Consider the following 19,857-nt stretch of genomic DNA (forward strand, 5'->3'; position numbering starts at 1 on the left):
GGTGCAGCCCTAACCGAGATGCCCTGTCCCAGGATTGAACCAGGGCCTCCCAGTTAGCAACTAATTGGAACCATGAGCTCAACTGTGCGACTGCTACCAGTTGAGCTACAGTTACACCCTGTATCGCTCCAGAAATCTGAACGAAGTTTTTTTTTTAAATGGTTCGCGGTCTGTGACCTCAAAACTGTCAGTAACTATGGACTACTCCATTTTTCAGTTTAAAGGGGACAATTGGTAAATCTCATCCACATGTAAGAAATAGGTGATAAAATGCTCATCAAAGAATGCTTTAAACTTTTTCATGACACCGAGGAAAACACTACTAAAAGCTACTTGATGTTTAAATGTAGCCAAACTGTTATGCTGACGTATTAGCTCCCATATAATATTTTGTATTTTACGATCATAACAAAGATGACCTTCCAAGCGCAGTAGGCGTGGTGTGCAGTTAGACCGGTACGTCTGCTCATAGATCAGGCGTTCGATCTGACCTTTGACCGTTTACCTTTCACCTGCTGATGAACCAAGGACATTTTTACCCAAGCCATTTTTCAAGGTCACATACTACAATCAAGAAAGGGAGCCATTGATTTTAGCCCTGTCATTATATCATAAATGTGGTATGTGCTCTAGATGATACTGATTGGCATAAATCGAACTACTTTGACCCATACCAAATATTGCTATATTTGTGGGACAATCCATTGTTTTCAATTGTACTATTGTTCAGTCATAAACTGTATCGTACTTTTTGAACAAAATTAGTCAGAAGTCACTCATCAATATACAAGCCAAACATTTCAGTCGTATTATATATGCAAACGTCATTAAAAAAAAAAGAAGGTATTTTCTTACAACAGACTGTTTTTATGCCACCACCCGTATGTATGTCTGAAACATTCCTGGCTATTGTTCCCAGTATGCCAGGCGTGTAAGCACGTTAGAGTATGTATAACATTTAGACTAAGCGGTGCCTACGGCTATGCAGCACAGGCGTCCCAGTGTGAACGGCGTGTCAACAACATTCAGCCGTTACAACACCATGTCTCTTCAGACAAAACAGTCATTTTCGGACGCCATGTGCACGTGAGTACACTTTTATGTCGGTATTATATGTTTAAAAGGGTACAGATGACGTTAATGACTCCGTATGAAAGTATTGATATAAGCATAATATGAAAAAATCCACAAAGGGATTCGCGTTCAAATACAAGCACTGCGAGAGACTATGTGTTGGAATGTGACGTACGCCCATCTTATTAACAGTGGAGTACCCATGACAGCATGGATTACATTCTTTTACTCGATGCCATTTTCCAACAAAACTGAGTCTTTTCCACTGATCATATTTGTGTTATTTGCTTGTCAAATGACTTAGAGACGCAGTTATCTTGTACTGTGCTTGAGATACGGATGATAGTAGAATTATAATATAAATAGCAGGTCGTCTGAAAAGAACGAGCCTCTTACACTTTATTTCTGATTATGCACTCATGTATAGTTGGCTTGAGACACATAGTGAGACTCTAGTTCAAATAGCGATTATTATCATACCGAGTGCGTCAGTAGAATATAGAAATTCTAAATGAGGAACGTATGCAAGTCATTCAAGGGTAATACGTACCCAGGAAGTACTATGCTCCATGCGTTCCTCGATGTATCAAATACGTAATTATATAGATTCGTATATTAGTTTCGTATGTTTCGTATATAAGTTGCTTACTATGAGGCCCTGGTTCAATCCTGGGTTGGGGGCATCTGGGTTGGGGTTGCAGCCGTCTTTCAGAAGGGACGTCAAATGGAGGTCCAGTGTTCGAGAAGGTGCCCTTTAACATGTTTAGGAGAAGGGCTAGCAACACCATTCTGTAAAAAAATGTAGTACCCTGCTACTGAAACAACAAGGAAACTTATTGCCCTATGTGCCACTTGGACAGCTATACGACTAAATAGTACCAAAATAAACGAATGGGGTCTATCATATAGACATTCAAAACATTTCGGAGTAGGGCGTTGCACCTATGGTTTATTGCTCGCAGATATCTTGGAATATCTTGAAGTTGCCGTCAGTATGTCTGCTCGCATAACTACTGTAAACGGGGAAATGTTTACAGGAATTTTATTTCGCGGTAGGGAGAAAATGGACTGTTCGCGGTGGTTATAAGTTCACAGTTGAAACTGTCATGCAGGTTTTTTACTGTAAAAGATTAAATGATCGCGGTGGTTTTAAATTTACAGCGAAGAGGTTACTACGAAAACAGTGAACCTAATTTCCTCTTTTACAGTTAATTCCATTATTCAAGACGCGCTTTGCCCAATATTTTTCTAAACTAAAACACACGTCCAAACATGATCAACATGACATTCAGGACAGCTAATCGAATGATTCCCACTCTGTTGATTTTTCTCCGGGCGAGGCTTGTCGTACGCATGACCTTTGACCATCGAGTGATTCATCATGGAACCTGCAAGGACGTAATGATGTTTGAATTTATGGGTTGTTGTCAGATGGGTGTGTGGGGTGTAGAGAATAGATAGCTTTACAAAACAAAGTAAAAACGTATCCCTTTTTATAATACGGCCACGCATAATTGAATCTGAGGACAGATATAACTATGCTCTACAACATGTTTGAAAGCTACTGTAACATTTAATTTGCGTTGTCTTAAGACATCTGATATTGTCATTAGGTATCTGTGCTTTATTTGATTGTTTTGTTTGTATTGCATACCCGGTAAATCCTCCTTGGCGTAGCACACCAGGTTTGTACTAAAGAGTACCAGCTGCATATATGGACCGATTGATTTACTCATACTAGGATAGACCCCTACTCTTTTCAACCAGTTGTGGGTTTTAACGTGCTCGCGAGGTGTGGCTCCCTTGAACAGAGGATTGACCTCAAATTGACGTCCTGTCCGAGGGACGTCTCTAGTCAAAGCTTGGAATTGATTTACACCTTAATTCGTCCAAGGGCACTACATTGGGACCTTCGGAGGATTCGAACTCAGTACATCCCGGTTCTAGGTCAACAACCCTAACTACAAGGCCACCGTGCACCTTGTAAGCCACATGTGGGCATTTAAGCTGCCAAATTGTTTCGGATGACTAATTTGTGACTGTAGAAGTAAATCTATTTTGATAAATGTCTTACGAAAATTGTACTGTTCTTAAAGAATCTCTCTCTATCTCTCTCTCTCTGGGCAGGTTTTGAGAGAGTTCTGATGGCGTCCATGGCCAGGCGGTGTTCCCTAACGGTGCTGTTGTGCCTAACGCACCTACACCTGGTCCTACCGTGCCCGGATGTATGCACCTGTACGTTTGGAAACACAGTGGTCAACTGCAATGATAAGTCATTACAAACCGTACCGCAGGACATCCCCACAAGTGTGACGAGTCTCATGCTGAGAAGTAACGACATCTCTCAATTGTCAAACAGTTCGTTCGCTGGTTTGTCCTTACTTTACTCACTGAATCTGCAGTCCAACAAGATTAGGCAAATCCCAAAAGGTGTCTTTGCATCCAGTATACGGTACCTTTACCTGAAGAATAATCTCATTAGTGATATCACCAGTGGTGCTTTTGATGATCTAAGTCTTCTGCGTGAGCTGTATCTCGACAACAATGCCATAACTAACATTCAATACGGCACCTTTCATGGGTTAGTTGATCTTCAGACTTTGTCACTTATTTCTAACGCCATCGACAGTGTTAGTAATGATAGCTTCTCCGGTCTGACCAAACTTCGAAACCTGTACCTCCAAGACAACGCCATAACCACCATCCCCGTCGGTCCGTTTAAGAGATCTCCGAACATAGCTACACTGTATATCCACAACAACCCACTAAGATGTGACTGTGTGCTGTATGACCTGGTACAGTGGTTCAACACTGGTGGGCGATACCTAGGGGATCCTTCTGCTTTAAACTGTGCTTCAAGTCCGTTTCCTGATTTAGTGGATGGGTCTTTAACTAACGCTGCCTCACAGCTCTCGATATGCGTCTCAGTAGTAACTGACGTAATCAGCACATCATCCAATCAAACTCCGACAATCCCCCATCTGAGCAGCAAGATCGACACACCAACAACGAAAGGGTCTTCCACTTCCCCAAGTCGCAGCACTACGACTACGAACGTCGTCAACACATCGAGTAAACGTACCGTCACGAAGACCATGTCTGCTTCCCCACCCAAAACCACACCGTCTAGCAATGCCAGCGAAGCTATTACAACCCTACGCAGTACAACTCTTACAACCACACATCCATCCGTTAGAGACACCACCGTTAGCTCTAGTATAGAATCCAAAGGCAACGACACTACGCCTAAGGCAACAACCAGTAACACAGTTCACAGTGTCAGCGTGCGAAGCAGCATAACTCCCAAGCCTTCATCTACCAGTGGAACTAAAACCAAATCACACGTGGACAATCGCCAAACAGCTCCTTTAAACACAACCCGAGCTACTCCCAGCCAAAGCAGTGCGACTCCACAAATATTCTCATCATTGCAAGAGAAAACAGCCACGCCCCGTCCTTATTTGACTACTAAGTCAAAAGGAAATATTACAGCAGCTGGTGATATAATAAATAAATACACCACAGGTATAGGTATCACCAGTCAAAACAGCACAGTTCTACAAATATTGTCGACACCTTTCAAAACAATGACTTCCACCAAGTCCAGTCTGACAACAAGATCTACTATGGCAACGACGAAACGTAACACTACAACCAGCAAAGTGACAACCACAGAGCAAGGTTCTACCACCCTAAACAGTACAATTTTACAAGTAACCCCAACACCACAAGAAACAAGTACCAAGGCCCATCCCGATGTAACAAGTAGCGTTGGGACATTAAAACAAAACACCACAACGGCTGAGAAAACAATCCAAGACACCACAGGTTCGTCTAAAGCTTTACCGCCAAAACGGGGGACCATTTCTGTCACCGAGCATCTTATTGGAATTGAAGACGTTACCGTTGGAGAGACCGTTACCATACGGTGTGACGCCGCCAGCTCTTCCGAAAACATTACGTACAAGTGGTCAGTTGACGGCAAGCAAGAGCCCGACTTCATTGGACCAATTCTACGGTAAGTGTTGCTTGATTTGTGTAGAAATCTGTACAAGGACACTGACGAGGTAGTAGCTATTCTTCAAGCAGAGGTTTTGGTCGGGGGGTAGTAGTGGCCGTTTTTTTTACGGGAGGCCAACGTAAAAAAAACCCGGCCACTACTACCCCCCGACCAAAACCTCTGCTTGGAGAATAGTAGTAGTTACTAACACACACACACACACATACACACACACACACACACACACACACACACACACACACGCACGCACGCACGCACGCACGCACACACACACACACATGCACATACACATGCACATACACATACATACATACACACATACACATGTACGCACATACACACACACACACATGTAGACACGCTCACACACACACACAACGCGATGTAAGTATATTTGATAAATCGACTGATTGGCCTTATGTCAAACTATTTCCTGTTCCACAAGAAGCGATATCATTATCAACCTAGTAATCTTACAACGAGATATAGTCAGCAAACGTCGTTGGCGTCTTGTAGTTCTAAAACTGATTGAAAATCTTTCCTTTCAGCTACATCCCCCAGACGAACGGCTCTCACCGGATCCAGTGTACGGCTCACACCGAGGATGGGGAGGGCGTCTCAGACATCATTACGCTGTTTGTTAAACCGGAAGGTTAGTAGAACTTTCCTCACCCCCACTGGTCTGTATGTTTGTGTGCATGTGTTTCCGCAACAATAACTCAAGAACCTGGATGGATCGTGATGATATTTGGTATGCGGGTAGGTGTTGTAAAGCCCCCGTCACAAATCAACAATTTAGCTCGGCCGACTTGTCGGCGAGCTCCAAATGGCGATTTTCGGGCGAAGTACGACCGACGTCCTGTCGATTCTACGGGCTTCGGGCGAATTTTCGGAGCTCGGCTGACGTTCGCGTGTCCCTGGAAGCTGCGCTTAAATTCAGCAGGCCTCGGCGACGATTTTTGAACTCGCACAGCTCGTCAACAGTTTGCCCGTAGCTCGCCCGAGCAACGCCCAGCGCTCGGCCAATATTCGGGCGGGCATCCGACGATTTTAGACCCGATTTTTGGTCGGTCGGAGGTCGCCCGAACTCTTCGGCCTCGTGCGAGCCTCGCACGGGCCTTGTACAATGATCGGACGACCGTCGTCAGTGTTCCGGCCGACTCATGAAAAGTAAGGCGTGCTTCGGGCGAGCGTTGTGCAGGTGTCGATGGGAGCTTGGACGGGCCTCGGCCGAACTCCTTCTTGTTTATAGATAAAAGGAAACGACAGTTTGGTTTATAACATAAGATGATAAATGATACTGTAATATTAACTAATACTAAATAATATCAACTTGTCAAAGAATGCTGCCAAACTTTTCTAATGAAAGACAATTCAATGCAAAGTTAAATTTTCATTCAAAAAAGATTATTATAAATAAAATGTGGACACCGAAGACAATGCTTCTTGTTTCTTTTTCGTATTGGTTTGGATGTTTTTATTTGTATATTAATGAACTGGGGCTTGACTTTTGAGGTTTGACTTCACTTCCTGAGTTCTTTCTCCACAAGATGACTAGTTGAAAGTCCACTGAGTCATTATAGATCTATGTTTGTCTGCCGAGGCACGCCCAGGCGTCGGCAGGGCGTCGATAGGCTTATGAACGGTCGGTCGAAGCTCGGACGGCGTTCGCCCGAGCTTCGGTCGATTTCTATCTGGTGAAAATGTTTGGATCGGGGTTAAACGACTGATCTGTTGATTTTGTGGCTCCTGCGCTTGTATTTTGATTGGCCTATAACAAAATTCCTGTTTATGTTATCATTTTCAGTGTGCCCACTTACTTCACTCGTGCCCTACAGATTTGCCACAACTCAGAAAGTAAAGTCCAAATTTGAGATTGTTACCAGGTCATTTGATTCTGACTTCGTCCATGTCCAAGAGATGGTATCGTCTTATGTGGGATTTATGATATTAGTGTTCGACGGACGTCGCCCGAGCTCCGTTCAATTTGTGACGGGGCAGGTTTTTAGCGAAAAATACGGTCGACGCTCGGGCGAATTTGAAATTCGGCGAGCTTCCAGCGATCTACAAAATCGGCCGATGCTCGCATGAATTGTGACGCCGGCTTAAAGCCCCCGTCACAAATCAAGAAATTAGCTCGGCCGACTTGTTGGCGAGCTCCAAATGGCGATTTTCGGGCGAAGTACGACCGACGTCCTGTCGATTCTACGGGCTTCGGGCGAATTTTCGGAGCTCGGCCGACGTTCGCGGGGCACTGGAAGCTGCGCTTAAATTCAGCGAGGCCTCGGCGACGATTTTTGAACTCGCACAGCTCGCCAACAGTTTGCCCGTAGCTCGCCCGAGCAACGCCCAGCGCTCGGTCAATGTTCGGGCGGGCATCCGAGGATTTTAGACCCGATTTTTGGTCGGTCGGAGGTCGCCCGAGCTCTTCGGCCTCGTGCGAGCCTCGCACGGGCTTTGTACAATATTCGGACGACCGTCGTCAGTGTTCCGGCCGACTCATGAAAAGTAAGGCGTGCTTCGGGCGAGCGTCGTACTGGTGTCGATGGGAGCTTGGACGGGCTCCGGCCGAACTCCTTCTTGTTTATAGATAAAAGGTAACGACAGCTTGGTTTATAACATAAGATGGTAGATAATACTTTAATATTAACTGATACTAATATCAACCTGTCAAAGAATGCTGCCAAACTTTTCTAATGAAAGACAATTCAACTGCAAAGTTAAATTTTCATTGAAACAATTTTATTATAAATAAAATGTGGACACCGAAGACAATACTTCTTGTTTCTTTTTTTGGTATTGGTTTCGATGCTTCAATTTATATATTAATGAACTGGGGCTTGACTTTTGAGGCTTGACTTGACTTCCTGAGTTTTTCCTCCACAAAATGACTAGTTGAAAGTCTACTGAGTCATTTTAGATCTATGTTTGTCTGCCGAAGCACGCCCAGGCGTCGGCAGGGCGTCGATAGGCTTATCAACGGTCGGCCGAAGCTCGGACGGCGTTCGTCCGAGCTTCGGTCGATTTCCGTTTGCTGAAAATGTTTGGATCGGGGTTAAACGACTGATCTATTGACTTTGTGGCTCCTGCACTTGTATTTTGATTGGTCTACAACAAAATTCCTCTTTATGTGATTATTTTCAGTGTGCCCACCTACTTCACTTGTGCCCTTCAGATTTGCCACAACTCAGAAAGTAAAGTTGGTCCAAATATGAGCTTGTTACCAGGCCATTTGATTCTGACTTCGTCCGTGTCCAAGAGATGGTACCGTCTTATGTGGGAATTATGATTATTAGCGTTCGACGGACGTCGCCCGAGCTCTGTTCAATTTGTGACGGGGCAGGTTTTCAGTGAAAAATACGGTCGACGCTCGGGCGAATTTGAAATTCGGCGAGCTTCCGGCAATCTACAAAATCGGCCGATGCTCGCATGAATTGTGACGCCGGCTTAAGCACGACAAGCAAGATCGATTTTGGCCTCTCCGGCGGCTGACTTTGGTACTGCAGTAGAAACGGTTTTCGTATCTTTTGGCCTGGACATGTTATGATCTTGATTTTTCGGTGACAGATAGCTTTTGATGTAAGGAATAAGTGGTGTAGGTTCGGGCCCCTTAGTAGCCTGTTTCAGTTGAGATATCACTGTTTCTAATGATGTAACGTTATGTATTGAAAACAATAGATTTGACATTGTCGGTGTAACAAACGTATTGCAACTGCCGTTCTCCATATCAAGAAGAGAGACATTTCGCATCGCAAGTATTTCATTTCACAATAATACTATCTTCTATACTAGCCAATGTTGCGTTTTGTTGTTTAGCAGAGATCCAACCCACGATCAGCCCGAATAAGACAACAACAACAACAGCAGCAACAACAACAACAGTCAACGAAACCACCACAGTAAGAACTTATACCTCCAGTATTTCTAGAAGGTCTACCGTGCATACAACGCAAAAGAGTACTACAAATCATACAAGCCCATTTCAGTCAACCAAGGCGTCCACAAGCCAAGCACAATCAACTTCCCGGCAGGTTTCTACGGCACAGACTGCAGTAAACACTACAGCTGAGCTCCAAACAACGACTGAAGGCGTAAACGTGACCATTCCTAAGCCAAACATATTGATAGAGAATGCAGGCGAGGACTCGGCGACACCAGGGAACGACTCTACGCACGTCATCCGAGTTACAGAAAATATAATCGGGATCCAAGACATCACTGTGGGAGAGACCGTCACAATAAGGTGCGACGCAGAAGACCTAGCCGCAGTGTGCGTCATGTACAAATGGAGAGTAGATGGAGAGGTGCTTGATGGGCAAAACGGACAGATTCTAAGGTAACACATTAAACTTTTCCTCTTTCATAGATGCTAGTAGTTATTGTAACCATGTTGTAACTAAAACTTGAAAGATACCAGCTGCAAATACAGAATGTTTACATTTACGTGGTAAACTATCAAACTACTGCTCTGTTTATTAGGCAGTAGTAGTGGGCAAACTCAAGCCAACCGTACACACTCACGCCGTATCTTCAGAAAAGACGCTATAGCCGCATAGTCCCTGTTTAGAACTTTATTCAAGCCCACATCCATACTAGTTTCGCCTTGTTGTGGCTTCCTCGATGGTACAAGGCTCGAATTGGGTGTGGGCTTGAATAAAGTTCTAAACAAGGACTATGCGGCTATAGCGTCATTTCTGATGATACGGCGTGAGTGTGTACGGTTGGCTTGAGTTTGCCCACTACTACTGCCTACTGCTCTGTTTATTCTTACTCAAGCACATTCGTGTATATGGTAGCCAGCCCCTCCGGCTCTGTCCTACCACTTGTAACAGAATGTAATTGAACACCACAGGGTGTCTGGTACTTTACCAGTAACCATGGTTTACATCACTGAACATATATGTTTGGAACAGAGAAAGAAGAAACGGAGCAAACACAATATGTTTCTTGTCCGTGTAGGTAATTATGATAAGATAGGTCATATTCATGTGCACATAAGGTGAAAATATCTGCCAACTAATTACATATTCACCAACAGATACACACCTGAGACAGACGGACCCCACAAGGTCCAGTGCACGGCTATCAACAACGGTATGGACGGCGTATCTGACGTCATCACGGTATTTGCGCTGCCAAAAGGTATGTTTTTTATTGCCAATTTGATTTCTTGCAGTTTGTTCTAGGTAAGACACACTGATATTGAATCAAAGACAGTTGTTGTAAGTTTCGTTACAACATGGTCTGAATGATTAAAATGAATGAGAAAATTACTGACAATGTTCCTCTTCATAGAGTCAGCCGTTGTAGCTTCCAATATCTAGTTGTGACTAATTTTCAGGTAAGAAGCTTGACGTGATAACAAGGTGTGACAAGGACCCCCATTCCGGAATCAGCTGGGACAACATAGTGAGGGACTGTGATTTGCATCTGCACGAACTGGCAGAGGTATGTACAGAAATAACAGTCATCCTACAGAGTTAACCTTCCAGTGAATAGTTTCAACAAATTGGCAATTAAACAACAGGTATAACAAAGTTCCTTGCACAAAAACAAGTGTTTTATTTATCTAAGCCGACGTTTCGCTGACTGTCTTTCACCTTCCGACAATACTGATTCTATACAACACTGCAACTAGGTGTCACCGCTAACAGAAGCAGTCCAGAAGCATTCCCAAATGTTAAGTTTTTACATGTATACATATTTATTCTCAACAATAAACATGTGAAACCACCTAACGCTTGGGACCGCATCTGTTAGCAGCGACCCCTAACGTTAGCTGCAGTACAAAATATAGCAAGTTAGTATTGCCCTGAGGAAGGTGACAGATGGTCGCTGAAATGTCAGCTTTGAATAAAACACTTGGTTTTGGACAAATTACTTTGTTATAAAGAGCTACAAATAACGATTTGTATATTATTGCATTGACATGATTTTTTAGGTAACGAAAACATTTAAGCTCAGACGAGAGTTGATATTCGAAAAATAACGTCATTCCAGATCCCCGTAACTTCCATGAATGCCCTGGACGTCGCTGGAAAGCTTAAGAATATAACCACGAGTGACAACGTGACGGTCGATAACGTGGGAGATGTCAGGATGATATTTGAAAATGTTGTGAACGCTAGCTCTCAACCTGAGGTAAAAATTTTACAATATTTCGTAGTATTCAATAACCGTTGAATCCACACAAACTGGTTTACAATATACTCGTTTATTCAAAGAGATGCCATCTAATCGTGTTGATAGTGAAATTATTTTCATCATAAACCCGTCTCCTCTACATCTCGACTACTTGCTAAAGAGATGTTCTTGTTGTTTCAGGTTGGTTACTCACTTTTGGAAACCGTAGACAAGCTCATGGATACCGATGATAATGTACTACAGAACAGCCAAAAACTCGACAGTTCTCCATCCAAGTAAGTAACACCAGGAATAAAACATCAAACTCCATTCCATCAACTTAAAAAAAGTAGGCTTGAGTAAGCTGATACTCTATAATGTGTCTATGTATATTTTGTTGTGAGGATTATTTAGATAATGAAGCATACTTTGTTCCAGACTGATCACTACTATAAAAAGAGACGTAATTTCTAGACTAAAGAAATGCATATCTAACAAAGGATTTAATGTATATAATGTAACGATCCAGCTACGATGTAATGGAAAAATCAGTAGAAGAAAGAAGAACCGTGTAAATCATAGATATCGATAAAGTATAGCATAATTCTCCTACTTTCTCTAATGAATTTAGCCCATGTTGGGCATGGTTGTGCAATAAATGGCATTGTCATTGTGTTCATTTCATTACAGAATTATCCAGGCAATGGAAGAAAACAATGATCGGATTGACCTAACAAACGGCAGGTTCAGTCACATCGGGAAAAACGTCGGAGTGGAAGTATTTGAGATGAGACACGACGAGTTGGCAGATGGGTTCGTATGTTATTTAAGTCATTACCAAGTAGTTTACTATGCTAATGCGAATTTTTTAAAAGACAAATAAGCTATGAATAGGGTTAGTCTGTTTTAACATGAAACAAGATTGGCAACATAAAAAGATGTTGCCATGGCGACGGTGGTCTCTGTTAACGTTTTCGTTTTTAACCCACATGCAAATAAGGACCTCGCATAATGTGGCATAAATCATATCAGTCGATCACCTTCTCTACCAAAATAACACAAGTTGTCCAATGTATGAAAATCTTGTTTTCACAAAAAAAGATATCGTACCATTTCCTCATAAATTATGTAAATGAGGCCCTCTATGCGAGATTCGTGTCTAATAGTGGCCACCTTTATTTAACTTCCAAATGGTGCAAAAATGAAATCCCCATCATTCACCACTATGGATTTATAGTATTTTGTCATTAATTATGCAAATTAAGTATCAATTTGCATAATTAATATCTATCGATGTTTATCTCTTTCTCAGTTACATATGTCATGTGTTTGAGAGTCCTATAATAGAATGCAGCTGATTTATTAACTGTCCTCATTAATTATGCAAATCAGATATTGATTTGCATAATTGGCATATGATTATGTAAATCATCACTTAAGCTATCTACACACCAAAAATTATGATGATCCGTCATCCCCTTCTTGCGTTATTCTCTTTCAAAGTTTGAGTCAAAATCAGCTGCTGCAGTTCACAGTTGAGCTCCCGGTTCGAATCAGTTGCTAGCTCGGAGACCCCGGTTTGATCCTGGATCAGGACATCTTGGTTCGGGCTTTACCCGTCTTAAAAAAAAATTAAAATCGGGGTCCCGTGTTCTTGGCGGTGCCTCGCGCACGTTCAAATGAATAAGCTGGCAACCCCTTCCTGTAAACATATATCCTGCTACTGCAAAAAAGCTCAGTGCTGCCGTATCTGGCACTACAAGGTTCTGAACGAGAGAACGAATGATTGAATGATGATGCTATTTCCAGAGTCGTCTTTGCACTCCTGGATGACGGCAGTGACACCCTCAACAACGCCACAGTCCGGACGTACTTTGGGGAGGACGCTGCGCTGATGCCTGCTGACGAAGTGGTTGCCTCGATCGCCTTGCCGGATCAGCTTGGTATGGCTAGTTTCATTACGGTTGTATTACTGTACTTAAAGTTTCCCCTCTCTCTTGCCAACAAACACAAATTCCATTTATTGGGGATAAAATGCTACCATCGATTGAAGACTATATTCTTAAAATCCGTTTGTGACAAGGTTAATATTTTATAGTTTATTAACGATTAGCTCAATGAGTTACATTGTAGTTGCTGTTCTTGTGGCCCATTAGCATATATAATTGCACACAATGACACACACAGGAATATGTAATATACACGTTATTGCACAGAAATTCTCACAAAAAGGAATAAAAAGTGTACATGAGGGCCATATACTATGGAAAAATTCTCGCCATGGTACTCTCACAGTCTTAACATTTCAAGCAATTACAAGTTAAGTACACGTACCATATGGGATATTCTGTAACGAAAGTTTGATATCGGTGCCTGATGTAATGATTTCGTACATACCACCTACTACATGTTAGCAATGTAACAAGTAGAACTTTACGCGTATGGGTAGAACACCTCTTGATTTTGTTGAATTCATCTGACTTTCCCTCCCATTTTTACTCTAGAAGCAACCAGTGACGATGTCCGCCTGAGTTTCACCATCTTCCAGAGCAGCAAGTTGTTCCAGACCGACCCGACCGTGGATGTGGACCGGGGTTTTCTCCCACAGACCATCAACAGTAAAGTCATCGCAGGCAGAATATCCGGACTTCAAACCAAGAATCTGTCCAAGCCAGTCGTCCTTAAATACCTCCCAGTCGACGTAAGAAAACAAATCAGTGTATATATAAGTGAAAGAAAAAGTACAAAAGTATCACATCGATGAATGGATAACAAAAGTCTTTGCACAACCAAGCGTTTTATTCCAGCCGAAGTTTACCCCTACTTTGCCCCTCTCGGGGTCATCTGGGGGTATTCAAGATAATGATGATGATGATGATGATGATGATGATGATGATGATGATGATGATGATGATGATGATGATGATGATGATGATGATGATGATGATGATGATGATGATGATGATGATGATGATGATGATGATTTACATGTTCTGTGGCTTATACATTCTCTGAAGTGCAATCATACTCCAACGTATTTGCAAATCTATCGTTTTTTCAGAGGCGTAACATGACCAATATAACCTGTGTCTTCTGGGACTTCGCTGCTAACAATGGAGGTGGTGCATGGTCAAAAGATGGATGCTCTTTTGGGGGAGTGAACAAAGGCAGAATCGTGTGTGAATGTCACCATCTCACAAACTTCGCGGTCCTAACGGTAAGTTTCAAAATATGTACACCTTTCCGTGAAGCACCATGCGTCGTACACAGCCATTTGTTTTAATCAAGCCGACGTGTTGGTTAACGAATGTCACCTTCCTCAAGGCAATTCTGACTGGTCCGTTTTCACTCTGCAGCATGAACTACCTAATAGTACGTATCTATATACAATTCTATAAATTATTTTTGTTTTTCACTTCATTGCAAACACTGCACAAACTACATTGGGACCGCACGTGTTAGCAGCGACACCTAGCTGCAGTGCGAAAAAACAGCCAACATTGCCCTGAGGAAGGTGACAGACAGTCACCGAAACGTCGACTTGAATAAAACACCTTATGAACAAAGAATTGTGTTATCCACTTTCACCTTTGTAGATCTGCTTTTTCTGAAGTTAAGTGCCGTACTTAAATGCTATTGTTACCTACTAGGTAGAATTTCCAACTCGTTTTTAATATCTGCATATACAATGTAAAAGACATGCAATCTAATCATAATTTGTGTCTATAATCTATTGTCGAACTCCAGCAACGCACTGTTCACCAAAACGACTTTGCCGGCCTGATCGTCATCTGCAAGATACTCTGTGGTCTGATTCTCATCGGACTAGCCTTCACTTTGATCACACACGTGGCGTTTGAGTAAGTATTCTAATTTTTTATCGTAGACTACACGGAATCTTGTCTTTAAGTGGCGTAAAGCCTTCGTTAAACATTACTATCATGAAAGATATCTGTACGCATACTTTAAGGCATGTTTCTAGATTGAATTTTGTGCAGTGATAAAATGAAAATCTCGAACCTTCGCCACTGCATGACACTGCCCCTTCCCAATAAGGTCAATCCCTTTGAATGAAGACTAATCTTTACACAAACCAACACTTGAATTGGGTCTTTCAATCGTCTTGCAATTGCGAAGAAATCCGGCACCGAAAGTCTTGTTAAGTCCCAAAAACTTCAAATTCTTCCAACTGATGGTTTGTGTAAAGTCCAGTCTTCAGTCATAATGATTTACCAACAGAGAATAGTTGTTTCCTTTCTTTCATCATATGAACAGATATGTGTGCATTTTCCGAGGCAGATACGTCGAAGATGTGTGTGCATTTTCCCAGGCAGTTACAGTTACGTCAGTGATATGTGTGCATTTTTCCAGGCAGTTACGTCAGTACAGATCACAAGTCGTCCTCATGAACATCTGCTTCGCTCTCCTGGCGACACTAGTCAGCGTGCTGTTAGGGATCGGCTGGACTGACAATGACGCAAGCTGCAGAGCTGTGACGTTCTTCCTGCACTACTTCCTGTTGGCCTACTTCGCGTGGACTGCTATCGAGGCTTACAACATGAACCTGGCCTTCGAGAAGGACATTGCCGACAGCATGAAACGTTTCATCCTCAAAACGGCTGTAGCCGGATGGGGTGAGTGTCAATTGGTTTGGTGTAAGTTTCAGGGCAGATTTAATTGTTAGAAGCTACCTCTCGCTGGATGCCTCTATAGGTCTACTAGTAGCATCCTCACAGTTGAGCGTATGGTTCCAATAAGTCTGGGAGACCCAGATTCAATCCTGGGTCAGGAAATCTTGGTTGGGGCTGTACCCGGCTTTTGGAAGGGACGTAAAATGGGGGTCCGTGTTCAAAGAGTAGCCTCGACCACGTTAAAGGGGGGGGGGAGGTTAGTAACCCCTCCCTGTAAAAATTTACTGAAACAGCAAGGAAACTTGCTGCCCTATGAGCCACTAGGCACTACAATTGTTCGAAGAGAGGTTCGTTTTGACCCTTGGCTCTATAGCTAACTGGTATAGAGACAATGTGTAACTGTTGATAGCTCACTGTGACTTAAGACTCACTTAACCGTATGATGGTCATAAATGTATAGTACACAGCAGAGTAGCAGGGAGCGACGAAGAACCACGTTGATGACCTTCGAGGTCACACAGCATGAACGCTTGATATTGAAATCTTTGTTCTGTTATTTTCTACAGGCTTCCCATTCGCCATTGCCCTCATCACTCTCGTGTCTGATGTGCAGGGCTATAGGAGCGACAACTTGTAAGTACTTCACGTGTCTTATCTTGCTCATTTTCTTAACTACTTGGGACTGATGAAAGGCAGTCGGTAGGGCTTCATGATGCAAATAATTACCATCACGAAACTTGGAGGTATAATCTTGGGCCTGTTTGTCTGCGTGTATTTGGGGGTGTATAGAGCAGTAAGGGACTGTACGATATTCAGCATGCAGTCGTCAGAGAGGGAAGGGCCAAGGAAAATATTGTGGCTTGGGTAGGGTCTAGGAAATGTTTTCCCCTACTCTCTGACCCCCGACCCTCCCCCGCTAAAGATCGTACGGTCCCTAACCTCTTTAGAATTGTGATGATAGCAGAACTTCCACAGTGTTAATTGTTTGGTAGCAGGTAGCTTTTGATGTAAGAGAGAAGTGGCGTATGATTGGGCTCCCTACCAACTTGCTCTGGAGCTACAGGACCGTTTTTCCTTCTTGTGGCACTCCAAACGTTTCTTCGGCCTGGCGACATTTTCTGTTGTGTCCTTGTACAGCTGCTGGCTGGAGGGGAACCAGTTACTGATAGGATTCCTGCTGCCCGGTGCCGTGGTGTTGTGCTTCAACACCGTTACGTACATCATCATAGTCAGGAAACTACGCCAGCCTGACGGGCCGAAAGGTTAGTGTAATATCTCACTTAGACCATACCAACAAATTTCTTTTTAGCTCCTGTGGCAAGATACTTCAGTCTGATTACAGTCAAACCTGACTGGCCAACCCACTGGCGCAGTCAACCAACTCCAGTCGCAGGCCACAGTCCTGTCCAATTTTACATAGCAAAGACCCTCTGCTAAGCAAACGAACTGTCTTACCCGACCGCGTGCTTTTTGTAGTCCCCATCGGGTATTCATACCCCAATTAATAGCGAAAATTGTTGTCAGCGGCAACCTCCCTGCAGCGGCCATTTCAAATTAAGGACTTCTGCGGGTGCCGTCACCGTTGATCATTGATTCTATTTTAACGCCGGGATTCGAAACAATATTTTTGATGCAGGCTCTATGATCTCCATAACGGTTATAACACGATGGTAAAGATTGATGCGGCTGAACAGCAGTCATCAAAAGTAAATGTACTGTTTGTTTAGCATCCAGCTATCCGATCCATTTGTCTATAGCAACCACTCTTCCAAAGCAAACATTTTCCTTCAGTCCCTTATATGGTTGTTGAGACCAGGTTTGACTGATATGATAATACGTTTAATTTATGAAACCGATGTTGATATTTTCTTGCTGCCATAGATGGGAAACTGCATGACAACGTCACCAAAAAGACGATAAATCTTGGAATCATCATCATGATTCTGATGGGACTGCAGTGGATCTTAGGGTTTATCCTTATCAGGTAAATGAACTAAGCGCGATGCATCGTCTACTGTCTCAAGGAGTCGTATGCTTATCTTCTAATTTCTTGTGCAGAACTAGCCTTTTTCGCGCCGCGTGCCTGCGAAGCCGGTGTGTTACGCTGAATGGTCTCAGTGTCTCCTAAAAGTATTAGTCCGATACCTTATCCATAGAAGAAGTGTCTTCTAAAATGTACCACCTTGTTGAAAAGCTGTTTCTCATGTTTTCATTCAGAGACGCCGAGCTGGCTGCTGCCTGCGTGTTCTTCGTCCTGAGTTCCCTACAAGGACTTTTCGTCGCCCTGTTCCGGTGTTTACTACAAGAGGATGTCAGATCTCATTGGTTAACGTAAGTATACTGCTTTTATGAGAAGAATGAATATTTTGACTGATTACACTAGTCCTTCAAAATGCATGTATGAAATCTTTGGTGTCAAAACCTTTTGTCATGATCTTTTAGCGTAGTTTCTCATGCCCTTTATCCTTTGCTTAAAAAAATACTCTGGAGAACTTGTGTAAATATGACCATGGTGTGTGTCTCAGACTCAAGCGTCTCCAATTTCGTATGTTTTTTTTTTCCTCAGGTGCTGTAGTCGTGATGCCGACACGTCCACAGATGACGCGGTGACGTCGACTCTGCTGAAGACACCCTCAAGCCCACCGGAGTCGAATGACGTCGAAAAGAGTGAGAAGAAGCCTATAGAAGACGAGGAGGCAGTTCCTTTAGTCATCACTACTGAATAACGGTATCTAAACATAAACTTTGCGGTTTGGATTGTTAAGAAATATCCAGCATCAACGACTCAGTTTGACAGAATAAGTTTTCAATTTATGATATTTTGAGTTATTTTTTAAAAGTGTCCTAAATGTTATTAGCTCTTTTGTCGCCTTTATCGTTTGAGTACAATCTATCAAAATCAAAATGAAAAATGTATTTAGAATACAACTTTTGTACTACATTTTTATGGTGAAGATTTAGAAATGTGTTCGAAGTTGTGTGTCAAGTATCGTAGATATTGACCATATTGCAACAGTTATTGGTAAAAGTACATAGACAAATGAACAGTTTCGTTTCACGGTACGGCGAATTTGGGGTTCTCGCTTAAAATTTATGTTATCAAAGTAGAAATTTAGTGACTATAGTATTATTCATAAGCTAGCTGATTACATGTAGGTCATCTACACGGACTGTTTTATTTCTATAGCGTAGTTGTCATCATACAACCCTGTTAGTATAGATCGTGAAGCTTGATGTAGAAAAGAAATAGAAATGATCAGCCTGATAACATAGAAAATACAACTTGAAGGTATTTGCTTTAAATTCCATTACGCAATATGATATGGGTATGCCATGTGTCTATTCTAACTTTAGAATATGCTAAATGCATTTAGATATCATCTCTTTGGATCTCGGGTGGAACTGCTACAGTCATTAATATTTTGAGAAAAAACAATGTGTCATTGAAGGCATGAAAAGAGGAATTAGGAAGGGTATAATATTGTGTTACTTTTTCGGGAACTGTGTCGCAAGAAATCTATGAAAATGTTAACATCATTATAATCAGATAGTTGAATACAAGTTTACATGCCGACTATAAATATAGAAATCTTGTATCAAGAAAATTGACATCTGTACAGCATTTATTTAGTACTAGTATTGTACACTTAGCACAAAAAGTTCGGCACCTTGAATTCGATCAATCATATTCCGACCATGTACATTGTATCAAAAAGGGAACTTTTGGCACTTTAGTGACCTACTCACATACGTAACCCATCAATGTATGATTATAACAAATCGGATTTCATTGTGCCCATAAGCTTTTGAGTGTTACATAATGTAATGCACTTGATAAAGTATTTATGATATGACCGATCAACCTAAAGTTTCCTCACTTTTGTGCTAAGTTTCGTTACCAAGTATATTCATGGTGAAGCACATATTTATAGGTATACGCTGTACAATATTGGAAGATAAACAAATTCTATAGCCTACATGGTGGAATAAAGACGAATGTTTGAGGTA

The 19,857-nt window shown here is 42.3% G+C and overlaps 2 protein-coding genes across 2 annotated transcripts; both read left to right on the forward strand.

Moving 5' to 3' along the window:
- Window positions 1-958: 958 nt before the first annotated feature.
- On the forward strand, window positions 959-11,278 carry LOC136444335 (platelet glycoprotein Ib alpha chain-like). Its single transcript, XM_066441844.1, has 7 exons — window positions 959-1,086; window positions 3,202-5,092; window positions 5,644-5,747; window positions 8,912-9,431; window positions 10,134-10,237; window positions 10,437-10,543; window positions 11,096-11,278. Exons 2-7 carry the CDS (start codon window positions 3,219-3,221, stop codon window positions 11,276-11,278), a joined length of 2,892 nt encoding a protein of 963 aa, XP_066297941.1. The 5' UTR covers window positions 959-1,086; window positions 3,202-3,218.
- A 1,692-nt stretch (window positions 11,279-12,970) lies between these two features.
- Window positions 12,971-19,857, forward strand: LOC136444971 (adhesion G-protein coupled receptor G2-like). The gene is made up of 10 exons (XM_066442782.1): window positions 12,971-13,161; window positions 13,723-13,919; window positions 14,280-14,435; window positions 14,966-15,078; window positions 15,590-15,852; window positions 16,416-16,482; window positions 16,987-17,111; window positions 17,731-17,833; window positions 18,067-18,180; window positions 18,416-19,857. The coding sequence occupies exons 1-10, from the start codon at window positions 13,113-13,115 to the stop codon at window positions 18,573-18,575; spliced, it is 1,347 nt and encodes a 448-aa protein (XP_066298879.1). The 5' UTR covers window positions 12,971-13,112; the 3' UTR covers window positions 18,576-19,857.

Source organism: Branchiostoma lanceolatum, chromosome 11, assembly GCF_035083965.1.
Source record: "Branchiostoma lanceolatum isolate klBraLanc5 chromosome 11, klBraLanc5.hap2, whole genome shotgun sequence".
Lineage (NCBI taxonomy): Eukaryota > Metazoa > Chordata > Leptocardii > Amphioxiformes > Branchiostomatidae > Branchiostoma > Branchiostoma lanceolatum.

Bases quoted from the DNA above. Each gene is read 5' to 3' on its own strand.
- LOC136444971 (XM_066442782.1), top strand. From the start codon at position 13,113: ATGCCTGCTGACGAAGTGGTTGCCTCGATCGCCTTGCCGGATCAGCTT. The intron at 14,436-14,965 runs GTAAGTTTCAAA...GTCGAACTCCAG, and splicing joins CAAACTTCGCGGTCCTAACG to CAACGCACTGTTCACCAAAA. The intron at 17,112-17,730 runs GTTAGTGTAATA...TTGCTGCCATAG, and splicing joins CCAGCCTGACGGGCCGAAAG to ATGGGAAACTGCATGACAAC.
- LOC136444335 (XM_066441844.1), top strand. From the start codon at position 3,219: ATGGCGTCCATGGCCAGGCGGTGTTCCCTAACGGTGCTGTTGTGCCTA. The intron at 9,432-10,133 runs GTAACACATTAA...ATTCACCAACAG, and splicing joins CAAAACGGACAGATTCTAAG to ATACACACCTGAGACAGACG. The intron at 10,238-10,436 runs GTATGTTTTTTA...ACTAATTTTCAG, and splicing joins GGTATTTGCGCTGCCAAAAG to GTAAGAAGCTTGACGTGATA.